Below are 22714 nucleotides of genomic sequence, written 5' to 3'. Positions count from 1 at the left end.
AGTTCAGGAGTTTGAGACCAGCCTGGCCAAACATGGTAAAGCACTGTTTCTACTAAAAATACAAAAATTAGCTGGGTGTGGGGGTATGTGCCTGTAATCCCAGGTACTTGGGAGGATGAGGCAGGAGAATTGCTTGGAACCCGAGAGACAGAGGATGCAGTGAGCTGAGATCGCGCCATTGCACTCCAGCCTGAATGACAGAGAGAGACTCCATCTTAAAACAAACAAACAAACAAAACCATCTTCGAGGGATTTTCTCCCACTGGCAAAAAAAGAACTACTCTAAGGCCTAAGCGATAATTCTAAACCAAAAGGCAGACCCTTGCTCAAATCTGCCACCTGGTGGCCAGTCGATAAAGAACAACACTTCCCTGGCTTCTAGGATCTGGGGCTAATGTTTCATCCAACTTAGAAGTTCTCACACCAGGCTGGACTTGATAGCTCACGCCTGTAAGCCCAGCACTTTGGGAGGCTAGGGGAGGGCAGATCATTTGCAGTCAGGAGTTCAAGACCAGACTAACCAACATGGTGAAACCCTGTCTCTACTAAAACGCAAAAATTAGCTGGGTGTGGTGGCAGGAGCCTGTAATCTCAGATACTTGGGAGGCTGAGGCAGGAGAATCATTTGAACCCAGGAAGTGGTGGTTGCAGTGAGCTGAGATCATACCACTGCACTCCAGCCTGGGTAACAGAGTGAGACTCGCTCAAAAAAAAAAAAGTTCTCATACTAGCTGCACATTAGAATCATCTGTGGAGCTTAAAAATCCATGCCCTGCTCAGACCATGCCACACCCCAGACCAAGTAATCAAAATCTCTAGGAATGAAACCTAGGGATACATATTAGAATTCCAGGTGAGCTTTTCAAAAATATGCTTCCCAGAAATGTACCCTGACCTACCCCATCACTGTCTCACAGAAGCAGGGCTCAAGTCCTTGTAATCTGAATAACTTGGGCAATTATCTTACCCCTGCTGAAGAACTATGGGTCTAGTTTGGTGTTCCTATGCACGCCTGCTTGACAAACACACACTCAGGCCCCTTTCTGATTTGTCTTCATGGTATCCAGTGAAGCTGGAAAATGAGGCTAAGAGAGGCTGAGTGACTTGCCCAGCATCACAACAAGCCTGGTAGAGGTATGCTGCAGCTCAAACCCTAGTATTTATTTTTTTTTTGAGATGGAGTTTTGCTTTTGTTGCCCAGGCTGGAGTGCAATGATGTGATCTCGGCTCACTGCAACCTCCACCTCCCGGGTTCAAGTGATTCTCCTGCCTCAGCCTTCTGAGTAGCTGGGATTACAGGCATGTACCACCATGCCCGACTAATTTTGTATTTTTAGTAGAGATGGGGTTTCTCCACATTTGTCAGGCTGGTCTCGAACTCCCGACCTCAGGTGATCCACCCACCTTGGCCTCCCAAAGTGCTGGGATTACAGGCGTGAGCCACTGCACCCAGCCAAACCCTAGTCTTTTAATCCTACCCACAGCTCCATGCTACTTGATGCTTAGCTCTGCTGGAGGGGAATTCTTCATTTGAGTAACTAAAATTCTAGGGGAGAAACAGAAAAATTAAAAGAAGTTGACAGGTACCCCAAAGGAAACATCATAGTCTTCAAATGTGTATGGCTTGTCTGCAAGGTCTTCAAAAAACTCTGCTAAGGAGTCCAGCGTTTCCTCTGCTAGTCTTTCATAGGTGGTCTCATCTAGAGAGCTGTGGGAGAAGCACAAAACCCAAAACATATGATTACCAAATGCTTCCATTTTGTTAATATCAAATGTATACTTTTGTTTTTTATTTAAATGTATTGAATTGATGAAAACAACTTGCAAAAAGTAAAAAAAAATTTTTCAAGATGGAGTCTCACTCTCTCAGGCTAGAGTGCAGTGGCATGATCTCAGCTTACTGCAACCTCTGCCTCCCGGGTTCAAATGATTCTCCTGCCTCAGCCTCCCAAGTAGCTGGGATTACAGGCATGTAGCCACCATGCCTGGCTAATATTTGTATATATATTTTTTTTAGTAGGATGGGGTTTCACCATGTTGGCCAGGCTGGTCTGGAACTTCTGACGTCAAGTGATCCATGCGCCTCGGTAGTGGCACCTGGATCCATGTGCCTCTTGAAGTGTTAGGATTACAAACGTGAGGCACCTTGCCCAGCCAAAGTAAAAACTTAAATAGCACAGAAGGGATTACAGAAAGAAGCAGGCAGCCCCCATCCCCAGATGCAACTACAATTAATAGTCTTTTCTGGGCCAGGCAGGAAGGTGGCTCACACCTGTAATCCCAGCACTTTGGGGGGCTGAGGTAGGCAGATCACCTGAAGTCAGGAGTTTGAAACTAACATGGCCAATGTGGCGAAACCCCATCTCTATTCAAATTCAAAAATTATCATGTCCTTTGCAGGGACATGGCTGAAGCTGGAAATCATCATTCTCAGCAAACTAACACAGGAACAGAAAACGAAACACCGCATGTTCTCACTCATAAGTGGGAGTTGAACAATGAGAACACATGGACACAGGGAGGGGAACATCACATACCAGGGGCCTGTCAGGGGTAGAGGGTAAGAGAAGGGAGAGCATTAGGACAAATATCTAATGTGTGCAGGGCTTAAAACCTAGATGACGGGATGGTAGGTGCAGCAAACCACCATGGCACATGCATACCTATGTAACAAACCTGCACGCTCTGCACATGTATCACAGAACTTAAAGTATAATTTTAAAAATACAAAAATTAGTTGGGCATGGTGGTGTAACCTTGCAGTCCCAGCTACTCGTGATGCTGAGGCACAGGAATTGCTTGAACCTGGGAGGCAGAGGTTGCAGTGAGCTGAGATCACGCCACTGCACTCCAGCCTGGATGACAGAGCCAGCCTGTCTCAAAAAAAGAGTCGTTTCTGTATCCTTCTATCTTCATATTCTTTTTAATACACAAATGAAACATTTTGCATTTTTCACTAATTCTGTCTTAGAAATTGTTCTATATAAGCACCTATGGATTTTTATAATATTTAATTTTATGTTATTTATCCAGTTCTCTTCAGCCGGATACAAGGGATGCTTCCATTGCTTTTGTTATTAAAGTTTTGCTTTTGCCCAAATTTTGTTGGGCAAATCACAAAGTGGGAGAAAATATCTGCATTACATACATCTGAAAAATGATTCATCCAGAATATATAAAGAACACCGGCTGAGTGTGATGGCTTACACCTGTAATCTCAGCACTTTGGGAGGCCGAGGTGGGCAAATGACCTGAGGTCAGGAGTTTGAGACCAGCCGGACCAATATGGTGAAACCTTGTCTCTACTAAAAATACAAAAATTAGCTGGGCATGGTGGCACACGCCTGTAGTTCCCGCTACTCAGGAGGCTGAGACAGTAGAATGGCTGAAATTCTGGAGGGGGAGGTTGCAGTGAGCCAAGATTGTGCCACTGCACTGCAGCCTGGGAGACAGAGTGAGACTTCGACTCAAAGAAAAAAGTAGCTGGGCGCAGTGGCTCATGCCTATAATCCCAGCACTTTGGGAGGCTGAGGCAGGTGGATCATAAGGTCAAGAGTTCGAGAGCAGCCTGACCAACATGATGAAACCCTGTCTCTACTAAAAATACAAAAATTAGCCAGGCATGGTGGTACGTAATCCCAGCTACCCAAGAGGCTGAGGCAGGAGAATCGCTTGAACCCAGAGGTGGAGGTTGCAGTGAGCCGAGATGGCGCCACTGCACTCCAGCCTGGGCAACAGAGCTAGACTCCATCTCAAAAAAAAAAAGGTAATTTGATTCAGTTAATGCTGTCGCTGTTTACTTCTGCTAAAGATATGATCAGATTTCATTAGTAATGTTCAACTTTTCACAAAGATGGTGAATGCCATCTTAAAACCTATTGGAGATTGTTTTTATATTTAGATTTATATAACTGGTTATGTAAATATATTTAAATATTGGGGGAAATTCCACTATCTCAGAACCAGGCAAGATTCCATGCATTTTGTGTTTATTTGTGTCTTAAAGGCAAGGGCTAAAGGTAAGGTAGCAATGTCTACTTTGTAGTTTTGGCCTTAACTGTACCAATCCAATTAGAATTTTCTGTATCTAATTGGTTCATTTTACTTATTGAAAGACATTTTAGTGTGGTTTATGTGTAATATCAAATAAATATTATTTAACACTTCTCACATTAAAAAAAGAAAAAGAAAAAGACAGATTATATCAAGAGGTGGCCATGGGCTGGGTACAGTGGCTCACGCCTGTAATCCCAGCACTTTGGAAGGTCAAGGCAGAAGGATCACTTGAACCCAGGAGTTTGAGACCAGCCTGGACAACAGAGTGAGACCCTGTCTCTACAAAAAACTGGAAAATTAGCTCAGAAGCCTGAGGTGGGAGGAATCATTTGAGCCAGCAATGTCAAGGCTGCAGTGAGCTGTGATCACACCACTGCATTCCATCCTGGGTGACAAAGTGAAACCCTGTCTTTAAAGTAAAATAAAATAAAATCAAAAAGAGCTGGCCAAGCAAAGAAACAACTAGACTTTTCAGATACTGCTGATAGGCAAGTACATTGGACAATCACTTGAAAAACTGTTGGACAGTATCTACTAAAGTTGAATGCATTTACAAGCTATGACCCATCAATTCCACTCTTAGGGGGTACACCCAACAAAAATGTGTACTCAGGTTCACCAAAACACATGACTATACTAAAATAAACTATCCTATAGCACCGAACTGGAAACATCCAAGTATTCCTTTGCAATACTGTAGAAAAATAAACCGTGGTATACTCATATAATGGAAAAGTACACTGCAAAATAGAACTGTCTATAGGAACAGTATGGATGAATCTCACAAACATCATTGTGATAGAAAGAAACTATACACAAACATGTCTATACTTAATGAGAGTTTATATAAAGTAAAAAGCAGGCAGAACTAATCTATGCTATTGGTAATCAGAATAGTAGTTATTCTGAGGGTTAATGACTAGAAGGAAGAGAGGGAAGGGTTGATGACTAGAAGTGAGCAGGCAGCTGGCTTGCAGGGGCTGGTAACATTCTATTTCTTGAGCTTACATGAGTATGTTCATGGGAACGTTTGGTTTTTGCAAATTCATCAAGCTGTATGCTTGTGACTGGATACATTTCCTTATAGATACTATTTTTCAAATTTAAAATTACTTTAAATCCACAGAGACAGAAAGTAGATTAGTGATTGCTGGGTTCTAGGGAAAGGTGGAATGGGGAGTGATTGCGAATACAAATAGGGTTCCCTTCTGGAGTAATAAAAATGTCCTGAAATTAGTGGTGACACCTGCACAACCTCATGAATGCACTAAAAACCCTTGTATTATTATACATTTTAAAATGGTGAGTTGTATGGCATGTAAATTATAACAAAAATATTATTATAATAAACATTCTTATAAAAGCTTTTGTGCCCATGTGAGGATGTATTAATATCTATAGGTTATAAGATATGTATCAGACAACTCTACTAACTGAAAGTTTCCAAGGGACCTAACGTAAAATACCAGGAGCTGCTGGACAATTACTGTAAGACTTGCTGGACAATTACTGTAAGATGTGCCATATGACTCCCTTCCCCACTCAGTCCATTACCCATTTCAAGGAAACAATGTGGGGAAGGCTAGCTGATTGGATTGGTGAGGGGCTGTCCTTTAAAAAGAGTGGGTGGCCTGATATGGTGTGTTCTGAGAGTGAGCTGGACAGAATGGGTAGGAGAGGTTGGTTGATATGTGTCTTGAAGAATCTGAGAAACATAAAAACACAACTAGCTTTATACCTGACAGTTATAAAGTCCAAAGTAAAGAGGTTGGAGGTTACCTGCCAGCAGACAGTTGGGCCCTGGCAGAAGCAGGTTATCTTCCTCCACATGGCAGGTCAAGGGTGTGCTTCCCAGAGGCCAGAGGGAGCTGGACTTGGGGCATCCTGCAAGGGCCCTAGCCAGCCTCCCAGGACTGCCGGAAGGGGTAAGGGGAAAGAAGCAGAGAGTCTGCTGGGGGAGGAATGCTGGAAGCTGGAGCTGGAAATGGGTGCCACCAAAGCAAAAACCTCAAACATGCAGCATGCAGTGCCCCTTTGAGACTGTGGCAGGGTTGATGAACAGACACAGCAGGCTGGGAGGCTCAGAGGCTCTTCAGACCTTGTGAGTCATGCATAGCCCTCTGGAAATCTGAGTCTCAGATAACCTGGAGGGTCAGCAGAATGCCTACTGAGCATACAGCTCTGGGGACAGTTAGAAGGTTCCTGAATATGGGTGGCTTCTTATTGCTTTTAGCAGATGCAACAAGAAAAGAGGAAGCCAAGAGAACGCTGCACAAACATAGAAAGTCAAAGGGAAAATCCAAGGCTTTTTTTTTTTTTTTTTTTTTTTGAGACGGAGTTTTACTCTTGTTGTCCAGGCTGGAGTGCAATGGTACGATCTCAGTTTACTGCAGCCTCCGCCTCCCAGGTTCAAGCAATTCTCCTGCCTCAGCCTCTTGAGTAGCTGGATTACAGGTGCCCACCACCACTACTGGCTAACTTTTTGTATTTTTAGTAGAGACAGGGTTTTGCCATGTTGGTCAGGCTGGTCTTGAACTCCTGGCCTCAGGTGATCTGCTTGCCCCAGCCTCCCAATGTTCAGGGACTACAGGCATGAGCCACTATGCCCAGCCAGAGAAACTAAGGCTTTGAACAGCAAAGGCCAAACAAGGGACCCAATCCTGCTGCAAAAACCAGGTTGAGGGCATTGCTGGTCCCCAATCTTATCGTTTAACAGAACCTCAAGGTGCCTGCCCTTAGGCTGACAGAGCTGGGCATGGGAGCATGCAAGGAGATAAGGCAGCCTGAGGCTCCCATCCAGGGAGGAAATTTGGATGTGGTTCCTGGCACATAGGACTGCCTGAGGGAAAACTCTACTCTAAAAGAAAAATGAGTCTGTGCTGGGCGTGGTAGCTCATGCCTTTAATCCTAGCACTTTGGGAGTCCTAGATAGGTGGATCACCTAAGGTCAGGAGTTTGAGACCAGCCTAGCCAACATGGTGAAATCCCATCCCTACTAAAAATACAAAAATTAGCTGGGTGTGGTAGTGTACGCCTATAGTTCCAGCTGCTCAGGAGGCTGAGGGAGAAGAATTGCCTGAGTCTAGGAGGCGGAGGCTGCAGTGAGCTGAGATGGCACCACTGCACTCCAGCCTGGGTGACAGAGTGAGATTTCATCAAAAAAAAAAAAAGAAAGAAAGAAGAAAAATGAGTCTGGCCCAAAATAGCCTACTGGAGTCTTAAAACAGGCTGTAGAACCCCAAACTGTTATCAGCATGAAGTAGACAGGGAAGGCTGCTCTCCCCCAAGGAGGGCACACTTCGCACTGGCTGCCTCCCCTGTGGCCAAGGAAAGTAACAGACAAGCAGGAGCCGCCAGGGAGGCTGAAGCAGGGATTTGTGGAGGAGCAAGCTCTGCTGTCCAGCAGGGCTCCACTGCTGCGGGGTGGAGGTGGGAGCCAGGCTGTGCCTCTTTTCTAAATAGAGTTACAGTTGCAGACTGTCTCTATCGTGTGCGTGCGTGTGCGTGTGTGTGTCCCCGTGTTTCTGTGTGTAGCGCAGAAGACGTCATTCCTAAAGTTGAGAAAGAGGAGACTGACTGTCACCTGGAAATCTTGGACTCGGAGGTAGCTGCGGTGACCACATGGCCATCGGTTGGCTTTCTTGGGGCTGGGGGTAAATGCATCTGAGTGTGGAAGGAGGGTCCATGCAGATACTGGTTGGCAGGGGGTAGACTGCAGCCGTGCCTGACAGCTTTCCACGGGGAATCATTGCTGGCTTCTTCCAGGGCACTCATTAGACTATATTTCCCAGCCTCCCTTATGGTTAGCTAAGGCCATGCCACTAAAGTTCTTCTCACCAGAATGTGAGTGAGGAACAAGTGGCACTTCCAGCCCTTCTGTGCTTCTAGCCCTTCTGGGAAATGGAACTTGGACAAGGTGACTGAGACTCAACAATGTAGAGGGCAGTAAGGCACTGACAGATAAGGTCTGAACCGGCAGCTGGAAGGAGTGTAGTTCCTAATTCATTTTTTTTTTTTTTTTTAATAAAAAAAAAAATTTTTTTAGAGATGGGGTCTTGCTATATTGCCCAGGCTGGAGTACAGTGGCTATTCACAGGCGCGAATCCCACCTCTGATCACCACGGGAGTTTTGACCTGCTCTGTTTCTGACCTGGGCCGGTTCACCCCTCCTTAGGCAACCTGGTGGTCTCCTGCTCCCAGGAGGTCACTGTATTGATGCCAAACTTAGTGCAGACACTGATCGGCATAGCGCACTACAGCCCAGAACTCCTGGGCTCAAACAATCCTCTCACCTCAGCCTCCTGAGTAGCTGGGACTACAGGCACACGCCACCGCACCCAGCTCCTAATTCATTTCACGAGGGATGCCAACCCTGGACTGGCCAGAGAGGAGGACACAAACATTGGTTTGGGCCATTATATTTTTGGGTCTAATGTTAAAGCAGCATGGCCTGCCCTAACTATTAGGATATTGAATAAAATGGTATCAAAACTCTGGAAACAACCTGAATGTCCAACAATAGGGGATAGGTTAAGTGGATTACATCACATACATACAAACTAATACTATTTCGTAAAAAATTATGTGGAGGATACTCAGTCACATAGAAAGACACCTATGATTGTTACAGTCAAAAGAAAACAGGTTCTTATGGGAGAGGAAGAGGAGGGAGGAAGACATCTCTGACGTGCAAGGTGTTTCATCTTACCCTGGGTGACCCAAAGTTCCCGTTTTCCTCAAATTCATCAAATAGGCACTCTGCTTTTTGACATTCTGAATCTGGTTGAGACCACGGAGATTCAAACTCTGAAAGTCAAAGTTAAGAAATACGTTACTATTTTTCAGTGAATTACAATCCATTAATGCATAATTTATATATTGCTACTTCTACATACAAGAGTGCCCAATTTTTTCTAAGAAAAGGAGAATGTGTTACTTTTCTTTAAAAAATGTATCCTCTCTTCTTTTCTTCTCTCCCCTAGCTCCCAGTTTCCTTCTTAGCCCTTCAGCAATGCAAATATAACCTTTCACTTCCCCGTCAACAGACATTCCCTGCAGGGCAAGCTTTTCTAACTGTGTGCTCTTCCAGAGCGCAGATCTCTCCTCCAATTGACAGTAGATTTGCAGACCAAAGTAATACCACCTTGGAACTTTCATCTCCAGGGGGTGGCCTGGAACTTCCACCCTCAGGGATGCCTCAGTGCATATACTGAAAGCATGCCCACTTGGCCACTGCTACAGCTTATTTCTACCCAGAAAGGTGCCAAGTCAACTGTCCTATAGTGTAGGCATGGAGCTAGCAGAGGGACCCCCGTCACTTGCCCTTGCGCCCTTCCCCTCCTATCTTATAAAAAAGTGTCCACTTTCTGTTCCAAAGGGGAAGCAACACTTTTAAAGAAAGGGAGGACACTTTGTACCCTTTACCCAAGTTTCAGAATAAATTCACTTTTTTTTGGTACCAGGCCTTGCTCCTGTTGTTAATTGGACTCTGCATCCCGCGAGCAACTAAGCTGCGTTTCGGTTACATAATCATGCTGAAGTTTTTTTTTTGGTTTGCTTTTGTTGTTTGTTTCTGAGACAAAGTCTCGCTCTGTCACCCAGGCTGGAGTGCAGTGGCACGATCTCAGCTCACTGCAAACCCCTGCCTGCTGGGTTTAAGTGATTCTTGTGCGTAAGCCTCCCGTGTAGCTGGAACTACATACAGGTGCCCGCCACCATGCCTGGCTGATTTTTGTATTTTTAGTAGAGACGGGGTTTTACCATATTGGCCAGTCTGGTCTCAAACTCTTGGCCTCAAGTGATCTGCCCTCTCAGCTTCCCAAACAGCTGGGATTAACAGGTGTGAGCCACTGCACCCAGCCCTATGTTAAAGTTTTTCAGGAATATTTCTTAGGATTTTTTTTGACTTTGTTTTAGGGCATTACGGTGAGTTCTCCCTGTGTCTCTCTAAGCCCGTGTTGTCCAACAGGCTAGCCAACAAGCCACATGTAGCTATTTACATTTAAATTTTTGTTGGAGATAAAACAAAACCAAATCAGCTCCTCAACTGCACCAGCAGTTTTAAGAACCCTGTGGCCACAGGTGGCTAGTGGCGCAAACACAGCATTTCCATCACATCAGAAAGTTCTCCTGGGGGGCTACTGCAGGCTGTTGAGGCTACAGGGTGGTTAGCAGGAGGCTGGGAGGCATCCACAATGCTCTTAAAAGGTCACTAAGAGAAGCAACAGGAAATAGCAAGAGGCAGAAGCCTGCTGAAGTCCAGAAGATTGGCTCGGACTGCTGACTGCTGTCTGACAGATCTTATTAGCATGATCTGCAGGAGAGAATGTGACCTGTTAATTGTTTTTAGTCCCTAACTGCTGAACATACAGACGACAGGGTCTGAGTTGATTACCATCAGCTCTGCTGACCAGCAGGGGAGATGAAGGAAATAATCAGACAAGAGCCAGTGGGGCACAAGAGTGGTGCAGCTGGAGTGGAGAGATGCAGGGGATGTGACAGCGGACTTGATGGAGTGAGGCGGGGGCGGCCTCGGGCCTTGCCAAGGACCCCAGCTGGACGTCATCCTGGGAAGGCACCAAAGGGCTTTAAGAGGTTGGTGATAAGATTTACATTCTCCAAAGGTCACTGGTTGCCATGGAGAGAAGGGGTGAGAGACTGTTAGTTACTGCTCTTGAGCCAGCAGTACCCTTGGCAAACTCAGAAAAGAGAAGGCAGAAGGCACAGGGCTGAGAAGTGAGTGGAGGAGGAAACAGGCTTGGGGGCAGAGGAAGGGGAGGTGGGGGGCAGAGCGCAGACCTTAGAAACACAGGGCTCTGAAGGAAAAGTGAGAGTGCAGCTCCATGATAACCACCGTTAAGCTATCACACATTCTAGAGTGTTCTCCATCTGCTTGACACTGCTCTCAGCCTTTACATAAATGGACTGTCCTCATTACAATCCTGTGACGGACATACTCTTATTACAGTCCTTATTCTTGATAGTTTTGTGCTAGAAAGTTGCCACAAACACTTAATGAGCAAATTACTTATAGGAAAAATACAAGGCTAGGTCCCTGTAAGCCACTGGTCACAACATTGTTACCAATCGATCAATACATAACCTTATTTCTGTTTAAGGACATCTTATGTGTGTGTATATATATATAGTTGATCCATTAACACTGATCTTGGCTGGGCATGGTAGCTCAACCCTGTAATCTCAGCACTTTGTGAGGCCAAGGTGGGAGGATTACTTGAGCTCAGGAGTTTGAGATCAGCCTGGGCAACACAAAAAGACTTCATTTCAACTTAAAAAATCAAAAACATAAGGGTGGGCATGGAGGCTCATGCCGTAATCCCAGCACCTCGGGAGGCTGAGGCGGTGGATCACTTGAGGTCAGGAGTTCTAGCCTGAACAGAATAATAAAACCCCATCTCTACCTAAAATGCAAAAATTAGCCAGGCATTATGGCACATGCCTGTAATCCCACCTACTCAGGAGGCTGAGGCGGGAGAATTGCTTGAACCTGGGAGGTGGAGGCTGCAGTGAGCCAAGATTGCACCATTGCACTCCAGCCTGAGTAATAAGTAAAACTCTGTCTCAAAAATAAAATAAAATAAAAAACATTAGCTGGACTACACCTGTAGTCCCAGCTACTCAAGAGGCTGACGCGGGAGGATTGCTTGAGGCAGAGAAATAGAGGCCATAAGTGAGCTATGATTACACCATTGCACTTCAGCAGCCTGGGCAACAGAGCCTGTCTCAAACAACAGCAACACATTAATTGCTCTCAGGACAACAGCACCTTAACTCATGCCTGAACAAAGCTTCTCTAACACATGCATTTTCTCTGTGAGGAACATCACAGCCTCTTCATGCTGAACTTTGCATTGCACTTGGAGACAATTTTAACCGACCAAAAAAAAAGTACAAAAATGTGAAAAACATGGCACTAACCAGACTGTGAAAAGGACACTTGCTTGCACTATGACAGCTGATATAAGAAGGCAGGGCAGCACTTTGTCGGACCTTGGCTGGGAACACGCACCTGGTGGAGCTCACATTTTTTTGCTGCTCTGCACATATCTTTGAAGCAACCACAAAAGGGCCAGGGGTATTGATTTTGGGGTAATAAATTTTAGCAAGTCGCAAATTCACAAATACAGAATCTTAACGAATGAGGATCAACTATAGTTGTGTTTTACAGATGAGGAAACTGAGGCACCAAAGGGTCACGTGCCTATACAGATACAGAGATATCAAGTGGCAGGGCTGGGACCGAACCCAAGCTGTCTGGCCCCAGAGTCTGTGCACAGAGAAAGGAATTGTTTTTCCGGGAATCAGAGCAGTGCTCGAAACATCCAAGAAAAAGTGTCTGAGAATGTTGGGTTCACCTTGGGGAAGTTCCCTTCTCTCCAGGATCCCGGACCCTTGAACCTTAGATGTCTTAGTTATCTTAGCTGATACCTTCACACAGCTGGTTTTCGTTTTCTTGTTTTTTTTTTTTTTTGAGACAGAGTTTCGCTCTTGTTACCCTTACCCAGGCTGGACAGGCTGGAGTACAATGGCGCGATCTCGGCTCACTGCAACCTCCGCCTCCTGGGTTCAGGCAATTCTCCTGCCTCAGCCTCCGGAGTAGCTGAGATTACAGGCACGCGCCACCATGCCCAGCTAATTTTTTGTATTTTTAGTAGAGACGGGGTTTCACTATGTTGACCAGGATGGTCTCGATCTCTTGACCTCGTGATTCACCTGCCTTGGCCTCCCAAAGTGCTGGGATTACAGGCTTGAGCCACCACGCCCAGCCTACTTTTTTTAAAGATGGGGTTTCACCATGTTGGTCAGGCTGGTCTTAAACTCCTGACCTCAGGTGATCCGCCCGCCTTGGCCTCCAAAGTGCTTGGATTACAGGTGCGAGCCACTATGCCTGGCTTGTTTTGTGTGTGTGTTTTAATTTAATAGAGATTTGATGGTTGTTATTGGTGGGAGGTTTGGTCAAATGTAGGTCAATGTAAGTTACTCATTCACAGCCAGAAACAAGTCTTTCTTCGACTGTGTTTAATCATAAAAAAGAACCATTGCCAAATACTCCTTACTTTATATCTTACCTGCTTTTGCCAATTTAACATTCCTTGGGCAACTGCTAAGCCTTTTGGAACCTCAGTTTCCTCCTCTGAAGGGATCATGGTACTCACAACAAACCTTGTAACTGTGAGCATAAAACAAGAGAACAGAAATACCCCGAATACAGAGCCTGAGGCTGTTCAGGTTCTGAACAAAAGCATGGAGACCTAGGTCAGAGGTACACTTTAGCTTCCGCCTAAGGGAGGCTCCATTCTGTTCTGCTTGAGGGAGGCAGAGCTCAGAGGTTAAGGTCATAGGATGAGTGTTGTTTTTAAAGTCACCCAGCAGCCACCTCTCCCTCTAACTCTAGGTCACCCATGAGCCTTGGACCACATGTCATGGTAGGCTTGCCTACCTTGAGTCTTCAGATGTGTGTGCTCATGCACACAGTTCTGGCTCATGGGATACATTTGAGGAAATAGTAGATAGTTTCTGGGCCTAAACTCTCAGGCCCATGGGTCAGGAACTACCTGACCCAATCATTTCCTGACCCAATCATCGCCCACTCCCTGATAAGGACTGGCCTTGGTGGCCAGCTTTCCTTCCCAGATGTCCCTTTGTATCCCCAGCCCTGTCAAACCACAGCACTTGAAGAGCGAATCAGGACTCATGCCTTGCAGGGGGAGGATGAACTGGTACAGATACTTTTGGCATCAAATGAGTAATTATTGGCTGGCCCTTTGCCTAGCAATTCCATTCTGAGGAATTCACCCGAAAGGAACTTCTGTCCATGCACAAAAACACTCACAGCAGCACCATCGTAACAAAAGAACACCGCAATCAACCAAATGTCACCTAAAGGAGCCTGGATAGTGTGATATATTCACCCAAATGGATACTCCAGCAATGAAAACAAATAAATGACAACTGCATACATCAATGCTGACGATGTTCAAAATCAGTATTGAACCGATTTTGTGTTGAACTCCCCCTGTAAGGCATAGTCCCGATTCATTCTTCAACTGCTGTGGTTTGACAGGGCCTGGGCAACAAGGGGACACCTGGGAAGGAAAGCTGGCCTCCCTGTTGGCCACCCAGGCCAGTCCTTACTAGCCATAGCAGAATTGATACAGCAGAACGCCTTGTATATAAATAATACATAGCTTGAGGGAGATACAGAGAAGGTCAAACTCTAAGAAAAGGAGGGTATGATTAACAGAATTCAGGCGGCAGATTCCTCCAGGGAGGATGGGGCAGTGATGGGGTGAGCACAAGGGCCTCCTGAGGAACAAACAAATTCTATCTCTTAACCTGGTATTATGGATACAAGTATTTGTTATTTTCTTAGCTTGGATGCTATAACAAAATACCAGCCACTGGGTGGCTTATAAACAGTAGAAATGTGTTTCTCGGAGTCCTGGAGGGTGGGAAATCCAAGATCAATGCACCAACAGCTGTGGAGTCTGGTGAAGGCCATTTTCCAGATTCACAGATGATGCCTTATCACTGTGTAAGGGTGAACAAGCTCCCTTGGGCTATTTTACAAGGGCACTAATCCCAATCACATGGGCTCCACCCTCAAACCTCATCACCTCCCAAGGGTCCCATCTCCTAATATCACTTTGGTGACAAGGTTTTAACATGTGAATGATGGGGTGACACAAACATTCAGACCATAGCATTTATTATTAGTTTTAAGCAGTATAAATATTTATATATCTTTTTAAATGTATAAACTTGTGTAATTGTCTGCAAGGCAGTAAAAATGATTTGAAAGTGAGTGAGGTTATAACCTGCTTATTAGGCCTAAAGTCAAAAGGTCATAGGGTCAGGGTGATGGTCTTGTCCCTCTAGGAAAATGGACAGATGTCTAAAAGCTGTCCAAGGCATGCAGAATTGGATGCCTCAGGAACTTACTGAGTTATATATGAGGCCGTATGCTACGGTCTGAATGTCTGTCATCTCTGAAACTCATGTTGAAACACGATTCCCAATGTGGCAGTATTGAGAGTCGGGGCCTTTAAGAGGTGACTGAGTCATGAAGGCTCTTCCCTCATGAATCGATTAATCCATTCATCGATTATCCAATAATATTAATCCAATAATTAATCCAAATATTAATGCATTCATAGATTAATGGGTTATCATGGGAGTGGAACTAGTTAGGCTTTATAAGAAAAGAAAAAGAGACCTAGGGAGCACACTCAGCCCCTTACCATGTGATGCCCCGTGCCGCCTCAATACTCTGCAAGGTCGCCACTAGCAAGAAAGGCACCTTGACCTTGGACTTCTCAGACTCCAGAACAATAAGAAAAAAATTCTTTTTCTTTATAAATGCCCAGTTTCAGGCATTCTGTTATGAGCAACAGAAAATGGACTAAGACACATCCAGTTTTCTCCTCATCGAAGGTGTCTCTAGTATTTAAGGGGAAACGTTAATGAAGCCCCTGTCACATCCCTCCATCAAAAAACACAGGCTGTCTCTTGGAACCAGAGTCCTTCCCAGCCTCCGGTGGGTAAGCCTGGGGCTGGGGACTGTGGAACTGTGCTCTTAAAAGCCATTTCTGTGGATTCTGGGTTCTGCTGAGTAGCCAGAGCTGAGAAACAACGATCAGGCACGAAATATGCTGTCCTGTGTGACGGTCAACAGCCCTCATGGTTACTAGAAATGTGGCTAGTGGGACTGAGGACCGGGATCTTCAATTTAATTTTAATTATTTGAAGTGATAATAGAGTTATTAGGAGATTTTTCTTCTTTTTTTTAAGATGGAGTCCCACTCTGTCATCCAGGCTGGAGTGCAGTGGTATGGTCTCGTCTCACTGCAACCTCCACCTCCTGGGTTCAGGCGATTCTCCTGCCTCAGCCTCCTGAGTAGCTGGGATTACAGGCATCAGCCACCACACCCGGCTTATTTTGTATTTTTAAGAGAGACGGGGTTTCTCCATGTTGGTGAGGCCAGTCTCGAACTCCCGACCTCAGGTGATCTGCCTGCCTCAGCCTCCCAAAGTTCTGGGATTACAGGCGTGAGCCACCCCACCTGGCTATTACTATGGTTTTTTTGTTTGTTTTTTGTTTTTGAGACGGAGTCTCGCTTTGTCAGCCAAGGCTGGATCTTGCAGTTAGCGACGATCTTAGCTCGCGGCAACCTCTGCCTCCTGGGTTCAAGCAATTCTGTCTCAGGATTACAGGTGTGTGACACCACACCCGGCTAACTTTTTTTTTTTTTTTTCTTTTTTGGTATTTTTAGTAGAGACAGGATTTCACCATGCTAGCCAGGCTAGTCCTGAACTCCTGACTTCAGGTGATCCACCTGCCTAGACCTCCCAAAATGCTGAGATTATGGGCGTGAGCCACCGCGCCCTGCTGGGAAATTCATTTTCTAAGTCCCAACTTTTAAGCACTGGCAACGAATCCCAAAGTTTCTTCCAACACAATGTGGGCCAAATAACACGCGTCAGTGGGAAGTTTAAGCCTAAAGTACAAACTCCGGAGCCCAACACAAATATGGGTTGGACATAGCCTGCCTCCTTCATCTCCCCCAATACATGCACGCACCAACTACTCAGAAGGGATCCCCTTCCGCCTTCCTGGCCGTTGTTCAGACCGTTCCCTCCTCGTGGAACACTCTCCACCCTTTCCTTGGTATCTTCGAGATCCTCATTAAATACTATGTCCTCCCTTTGAGGAATCTTCCTCATCCCCACAGCCATTCTTTGGGCGTCCTCCTTTGAAGTCCTGGCATAACTAGGTCAGATATTTCTTTGTTTCCCCAAGGGAAGAAAGGGGAACTAATTTGAAGTGCTGAAGACTTCATATATGTTATTCCCATATAATACTCACACCAGGTCCGCAGCATGGGCGTCACCTTTATCTTCCCCCTACAGAAAACAAAGCCACGCCTCAGAAGTTAGGGGATCCCCCAAGGTCACACAGCTTTGCTGAGTGGGGCAGAATTTGGAAGTCAGGTCGGGTCATTTTCCAAAAGCCAGGGACCCTGCTGCTCTAGCTACTCTGTAGCACTGAAAGTTTCACCTCGCTCCATCAAAGTATTTCCTTAAAAGAAAAAAATCCAGGCTTGAAAATATGTGCGTGTGCGTCCGTGCGCGCACACACAAGCCCCCCCCATATAATATGTAGATATATACACACACATTATGTACGTGTGTATGTATATACTAGCAGATATCATATATTAATATTACTGAAACGACTTCTCGCAGAGAAGTGACAAGCATGGAGACAGCTGCAGACTCCTCGGAACCGGCCCCCTCCACCAGCCTGCCAGGCCTTAGCCCGTGCGGTGCCTCGCAGTCGTAAAGCAGGACAAAACGTCCCTCTTTCCACCAGAAAGCAGAAGCCAGTGCAAATAAAACAAGGAGAACTAGCGAAGGGGCTTGCAAGGCCGCTGCCGCCGGGCCCGTAGGGAGGGCATTCGCCGCTATGCCCCCGAGGCATCGGAGCTGGCCGGGTATGGGCGGGGGGGTGGGGCGGTGAGCGTCCCGGGCGTGCGCGGCGCCTCCCTGCGCCAGCGTGCGGCGTGCGGCGTGCGGCCGGCGGCGGTGGCCGGCGCGGATACTCACGGCGTGGCGGGACGCGCAGATCTTTGCGATTCCGGTGTGCAGGGCGCGGCAGTCGCAGAGCTGGGCCAACTCCCCCGGCCGCGGGGCCCGGGTGACAGTCTGGACCTGGGCCGGGCTGGTGTACGACGGCCAAAGTAGGAAGCCCGCGGCTGAGCGGCGGCCGAGAGTCCACATGCTGCTCTGGGTCTGCGGCCCGCTCCGCCCTCCAGCGCGGGGGCGCTGCGGCGACCCCTGGTGGCCACGGGCCGCAGGCGCTCTTCTGTGGGGAAACAGCCAGACGTTAGATAGACCTCAGGAAGAACTTCCCAACTTAGCCCTATTCGTGTATTTAACAAAAATGGAGAGCCTGCCTTGTGCAAAGCACGGAGTGCAATCACGACCCCTGACCCCAGGGAGACTGCAGCCTGGTGACCCGCCGCTTAAGAAATTCTAAATAGAGGCCCGGCGTGGTGGCTCACGCCTGTAATCCCAGAACTTTAGGAGGCCGAGGCGGGTGGATCACGAGGTCAAGAGATCGAGACCATCCTGATCAACATGGTGAAACCCCATCCCTACTAAAAATACAAAAAAATTAGCTGGGCGTGGTGGCGTGTGCCTGTAATCCCAGCTACTCGGGAGGCTGAGGCAGGAGAATTGCCTGAAGCCAGGAGGCGGAGGTTGCGGTGAGCCGAAATCGCGCCATTGCACTCCAGCCTGGGTAACAAAAGCGAAACTCCGTTTAAAAAAAAAAAAAAAGAAAAGAAATTCTAAATAGAAGGGACTTGGGAGCTGCTGTCTTGTTGGGAAGTGGCTGCATGCACGAATTGAAGCTGTTGGCCGCCAGTATGGGTTACAGCAGGTGGGCATGTGGGGCCAGGTGACGGATGCCTTGTGTAAATCTCTCTACCCACTTGCTACCTGTGTGAACAGTGGGCAAGTTAATTAACCTCTCTGTGCCTTGTTTATAAAATGCGGTTTATAAAAGTTCCTACTTCATAGGATTGTAGTAATGATAAAATGAGGTAAGCCGTGTAAAGTTTTTTTGGACAGGGCTTGGTTCCTGTTAAGCGCACAATAAATGTTATTGTTAATTATGTTTATTTATTTATTTGTTTGTTTGAGACGCGGTCTCTGTCACCGAGGCTGGAGTGCAGTGGTGCGGTCCTGGCTCACTGAAACCTCCCCCTCCCGGGCTCAAGCAATCCTCCCATTTCAGCCTTTCAATTAGCTGATACTATACAGGTGTGCCCCACCACACCCAGCTAAATTTTTGTACTTTTTGTAGAAAGAGGGTATTATGTTGCCCAGGGTGGTCTTGAACTTCTGGGCTCAAGTAATCTGCCTGCCTGGACCTCACAAAGTGCTGAGACTACAGGCATGAGCCACCGTGCCTGGCCTATTGTTAATAGATTTTGAAAGAGAATTTTACTTCTGATACATATTGCAAAGGGATACAAATTGCAAACGTTTTCGTCACATTTTATATATGCTTTAGAGGATGTCAAATGTGAGCCGAGTGTGGCAGTGCATGTCTGTAGTCTCAGCTACTCAGAAGGCTGAGGCAGGAGGATCACTTGAGCCTAGGAGCTCAAGGCTGCAGTGAGCTATGATTGTATATCTGTGAATAGCCACTGCATTCCAGCCCAACCACGGTAACAAGATACTGTCTTTAAAAAAAAAAAAAAAGAAAGAAAAGCAAAATGTCAATTGTGTACACGTTTCATGGCAAAGAAGATGGGAAGGTACTAAAGTTCTTCCAAAGCCACTTTGTGAATCCTTAAGAGAGACACATTTGCATACTTAGGATGCTAAATGACAAGTGTCAAGAGGAATGTAACAGTGTCAACAGGTATGAGTCCTGAGTGGGAGATTATATAGCGCTAGGAGTAGGGGGAACCAAGGAAGTATTCATGGAAGAAGTGGCATTTGCACAGGGCCTTCAAAAATAGGGTAGTGGAGGTGGGATCTGATTGGTTATCAGAGAGGTGGTCCAGGTCATTCTGGATGAGAGACATCTTTCTGTGTTTGATTAATTCTAGGAAGCTGCTTATTAAGCACTGTTATGTATATGCCAGGCCTGGAGAAATTATTCTCCCCCTGCAGACTATCTGGAGATGCTTTTGATTGTCACAATGGGCAGCTGTGGGGTGGGTGTGTTCTACTGACATCTGGTAGGTAGAGGCTAGGTTTGCTGCTAAACGTCCTATGATGTGCAGGGCAGCCCTCCACCCGTGCAGCAAAGAACTAGGCAGTCCAAAATGCTGCCAAGATGGAGAAGCCCTCCTTGAAGCCATAAAGGGAGAACCCATTTATAGTTCCTAGAACAAATGATGCTTTTACCCTCTCTGGTTATCCTTCATGTTATTCCTTAGTCTTCCATATCTTTGCCTGGTATGGAAGATTGGATCTTCCAAAGAGGGCCACACCAATATTTGTCCCATATCATATGCTCTTTGGGACTTTGACACTCCTGTTACCCAGGGATGGGATCTATTGTCCTCTCTTCAAATTCAGGTGGGGGCTATAACTATTCCAACCAACAGGTACTGCAGAAGTGATACTGGTGACTTCCATGTCCAGGTCATAAATGCAGCTTCCTCCTAACTCCCCCTTTTTGTTTGTTTGGGTTTTTGTTTGTTTGAAACAGAGTCTCATTCTGCTGCTCAGACTGAAGTGCAGTGGTATGGTCATAACTCACAGCAGCCCCCAGCATGCCCGGCTACTTTTCGTATTTTTTGTAGAGAAGAAGTTTCACCATGTTGCCCAGACTGGTCCTGAACTCCTGGGCTCAAGCGATCTATCTGCCTTGACCTCCCAAAGTGCTGGAAGTAAAGACTACAGAACTACAGAGCCACTGCACCCAGCCTATATTTTGTTTTAAATAAAGATGAGAAAATTTAATTTTAATGAGTAGAAAAGCCTTAAAAATGAGTCAGGCATGGTGGCTTATGCCTATATTTTCAGCATTTTGAGAGGCCGAGGCAGGTGGATTATTTGAAGTCAGAAGGTCAAGACCAGCCTGGCCAAAGTGGTGAACCCCCGTCTCTACTAAAAATACAAAAGAAATTAGGGTAGTGGTGCATGCCTGTAATCCCAACTACTTGGGAGGCTGACGCAGGATAATTGCTTGGACCCTGGGGGAAGAGGTTGCAGTGAGCCAAAATCACACAATTGCACTCCAGCCTGGGCAATAAGAGTGAAACTCCATCTCAAAAAACAAAACAAAACAGAACAACAACAACCACAAAAGAAAAAAAAAGAAAAGCCTTAAAAATGAAGAGATAAAAATTTGAATAGAACCGAAACATGATAAAAATAAAATATTTCACATTTAAAAATAATATTTGGTGAAATAAATGAGACAAAAGGCTGAATGGCAAATAATATGTATATATGTTTGTGCATATATACAGAGACACAGATAAAACACATCTTATTTCTATCCTGCCTTTCATTTTAAATCTCATTTATATATACATAGATAGAAAATTGGCACATTTATATTCCTCAAACGAGTGACTGCAAAGGCAATTATAGTACTTTAGTATTTCTTTTGTGCAATAAGAAGTGAAATGTGGTTTGATTGTTCTGCACTGTCCTCGGATGCCATTCCGCCTTCAAGAGTCCAGGTTGCTCTGTCCTGAGTTTGAGCTCTCTAGGAAGCATAACTGGGGACGAAGATCCTGACTGCGAGGAAGTATCTTGAGGCTGGACACACTGGCTCATGCCTATAATCCCAGTACTTTGAGAGGCGGAGACAGGTGGATCACTTGAGGCCAGGAGTTCAAGACCAGCCTGGGCAACATGGTAAAACCCTGTCTCTATTAAGTAAAATGCAAAAATTAGCCAGGTGTGTGGCAAGCACCTGTAATTCCAGCTACTTGGGAGGCTGAGGCAGGAGAATTGCTTGAACCCAGGAGGAAGAGGCTGCAGTGAGCCGAGATTGCACCATTGCACTCCACCCTGGGCAACAGAGCAAAAACAGTCCAGGCGTGGTGGCTCACACCTATATACTTTTTGGGAGGCTGAGGCGGGTGGATCGCCTGAGATCAGGAGTTCAAGACAAGCCTGGCCAACATGGCAAACCCCATCTCTACTAAAAATACGTAAATTAGCCAGGTGTAACGGTGTGTGCCTGTAATCCCAGCTATTCAGGAGGCTGAGGCTAGAGAATTGCTTGAACCCAGGAGGCAGAGATTGCAGTGAGCTGAGATGGCTCCATTGTAGTGCTGCCTGGGCGATAAGAGTGAAACTCTATCTCAAAAAACAAAAACAGAAATAAAGTATCCTGAGAGACATGGGGTGAGTTTTGAGAATGCAGTTGTCCCTTGGAATCTGTGGAGGATGTTTCCTGTGACCTCCCATGGATGCCAAACTCCAGGGATGCTCAGGTCTCTGATATAATGGTGTGGTAGGCAGAGTGTAATGACTCATGCCTGTAATCCCAGCATTTTGGGAGGCTGAGGGGGAAGGATCTCTTGAGGCCAGGAGTTCACTGGGCAATATAGTGATACTCCACCTCTAGAAAAAATGAAAATAAGCTAGCTCAGCATGGTGGCACATGCCTGCGGTCCCAGCTACTCTGAAGACTGAGGTGGAAAGATGGCTTGAGTTCAAGAATGTGAGGCTGCAGTGAGCTATGATCGTACCACTGCACTCCAGCCTGGGTGGCAGAGCAAGACACTGTTTCAAAAAAATAAATAAAATGGTGTGGCATTTGCATATAACCTACATATATTCTCCTGTATACCTTAAATCACCTCTAGATTACTTATAGTAGCCAGTACAGTATAAATGCTGTGTAAATTGTTATCCTGTATTGTTTCTCCATCTGTGTTTTTTGTATTTTTGTTATTACAGTTTTTGTTTTGAGATGGAGTCTTGCTCTGTTGCCAGCCAGACTGGAGTGCGGTGGCCCGGTCTCGGCTCACTGCAACCTCGGTCTCCTGGGTTCAAGCGATTTCCCTGCCGCAGCCTTGTGAGTAGCTGGGACTACAGGCACACATCACCATGACCGGATAATTTTTTGTATTTTAGTAGAGATGGGGTTTCA

The 22714-nt window shown here is 46.1% G+C and overlaps 1 protein-coding gene across 5 annotated transcripts in view; it reads right to left on the bottom strand.

The window, feature by feature from the left end:
* Positions 1-17892, bottom strand: part of FXN (frataxin) — an 83022-nt gene extending 65130 nt beyond the window's left edge. For 4 of the 5 annotated variants that reach the window (XM_054255022.2, XM_035302914.3, XM_035302927.2 and 1 more), the window contains exons 1-3: positions 17683-17892; positions 8765-8862; positions 1588-1708 (exon numbers count right to left, since the gene is read on the bottom strand). In XM_054255022.2, coding sequence (XP_054110997.1) covers positions 1588-1708; positions 8765-8862; positions 17683-17856 — 393 coding nt within the window. In that variant the 5' untranslated portion in view covers positions 17857-17892. Of the gene's footprint in view, positions 1-1587; positions 1709-8764; positions 8863-13145; positions 13247-16942; positions 17156-17304; positions 17575-17682 lie in introns of those variants that run through there. The other variant, XM_035302916.3, reaches the window with a different exon arrangement.
* Positions 17893-22714: the final 4822 nt, after the last annotated feature.

The sequence above is a fragment of the Callithrix jacchus genome, chromosome 1 (assembly GCF_049354715.1).
Source record: "Callithrix jacchus isolate 240 chromosome 1, calJac240_pri, whole genome shotgun sequence".
Taxonomy (NCBI): domain Eukaryota; kingdom Metazoa; phylum Chordata; class Mammalia; order Primates; family Cebidae; genus Callithrix; species Callithrix jacchus.
Note: the sequence above shows the minus strand (reverse complement) of the source record. Positions and strands in the feature narration are given on the sequence as shown.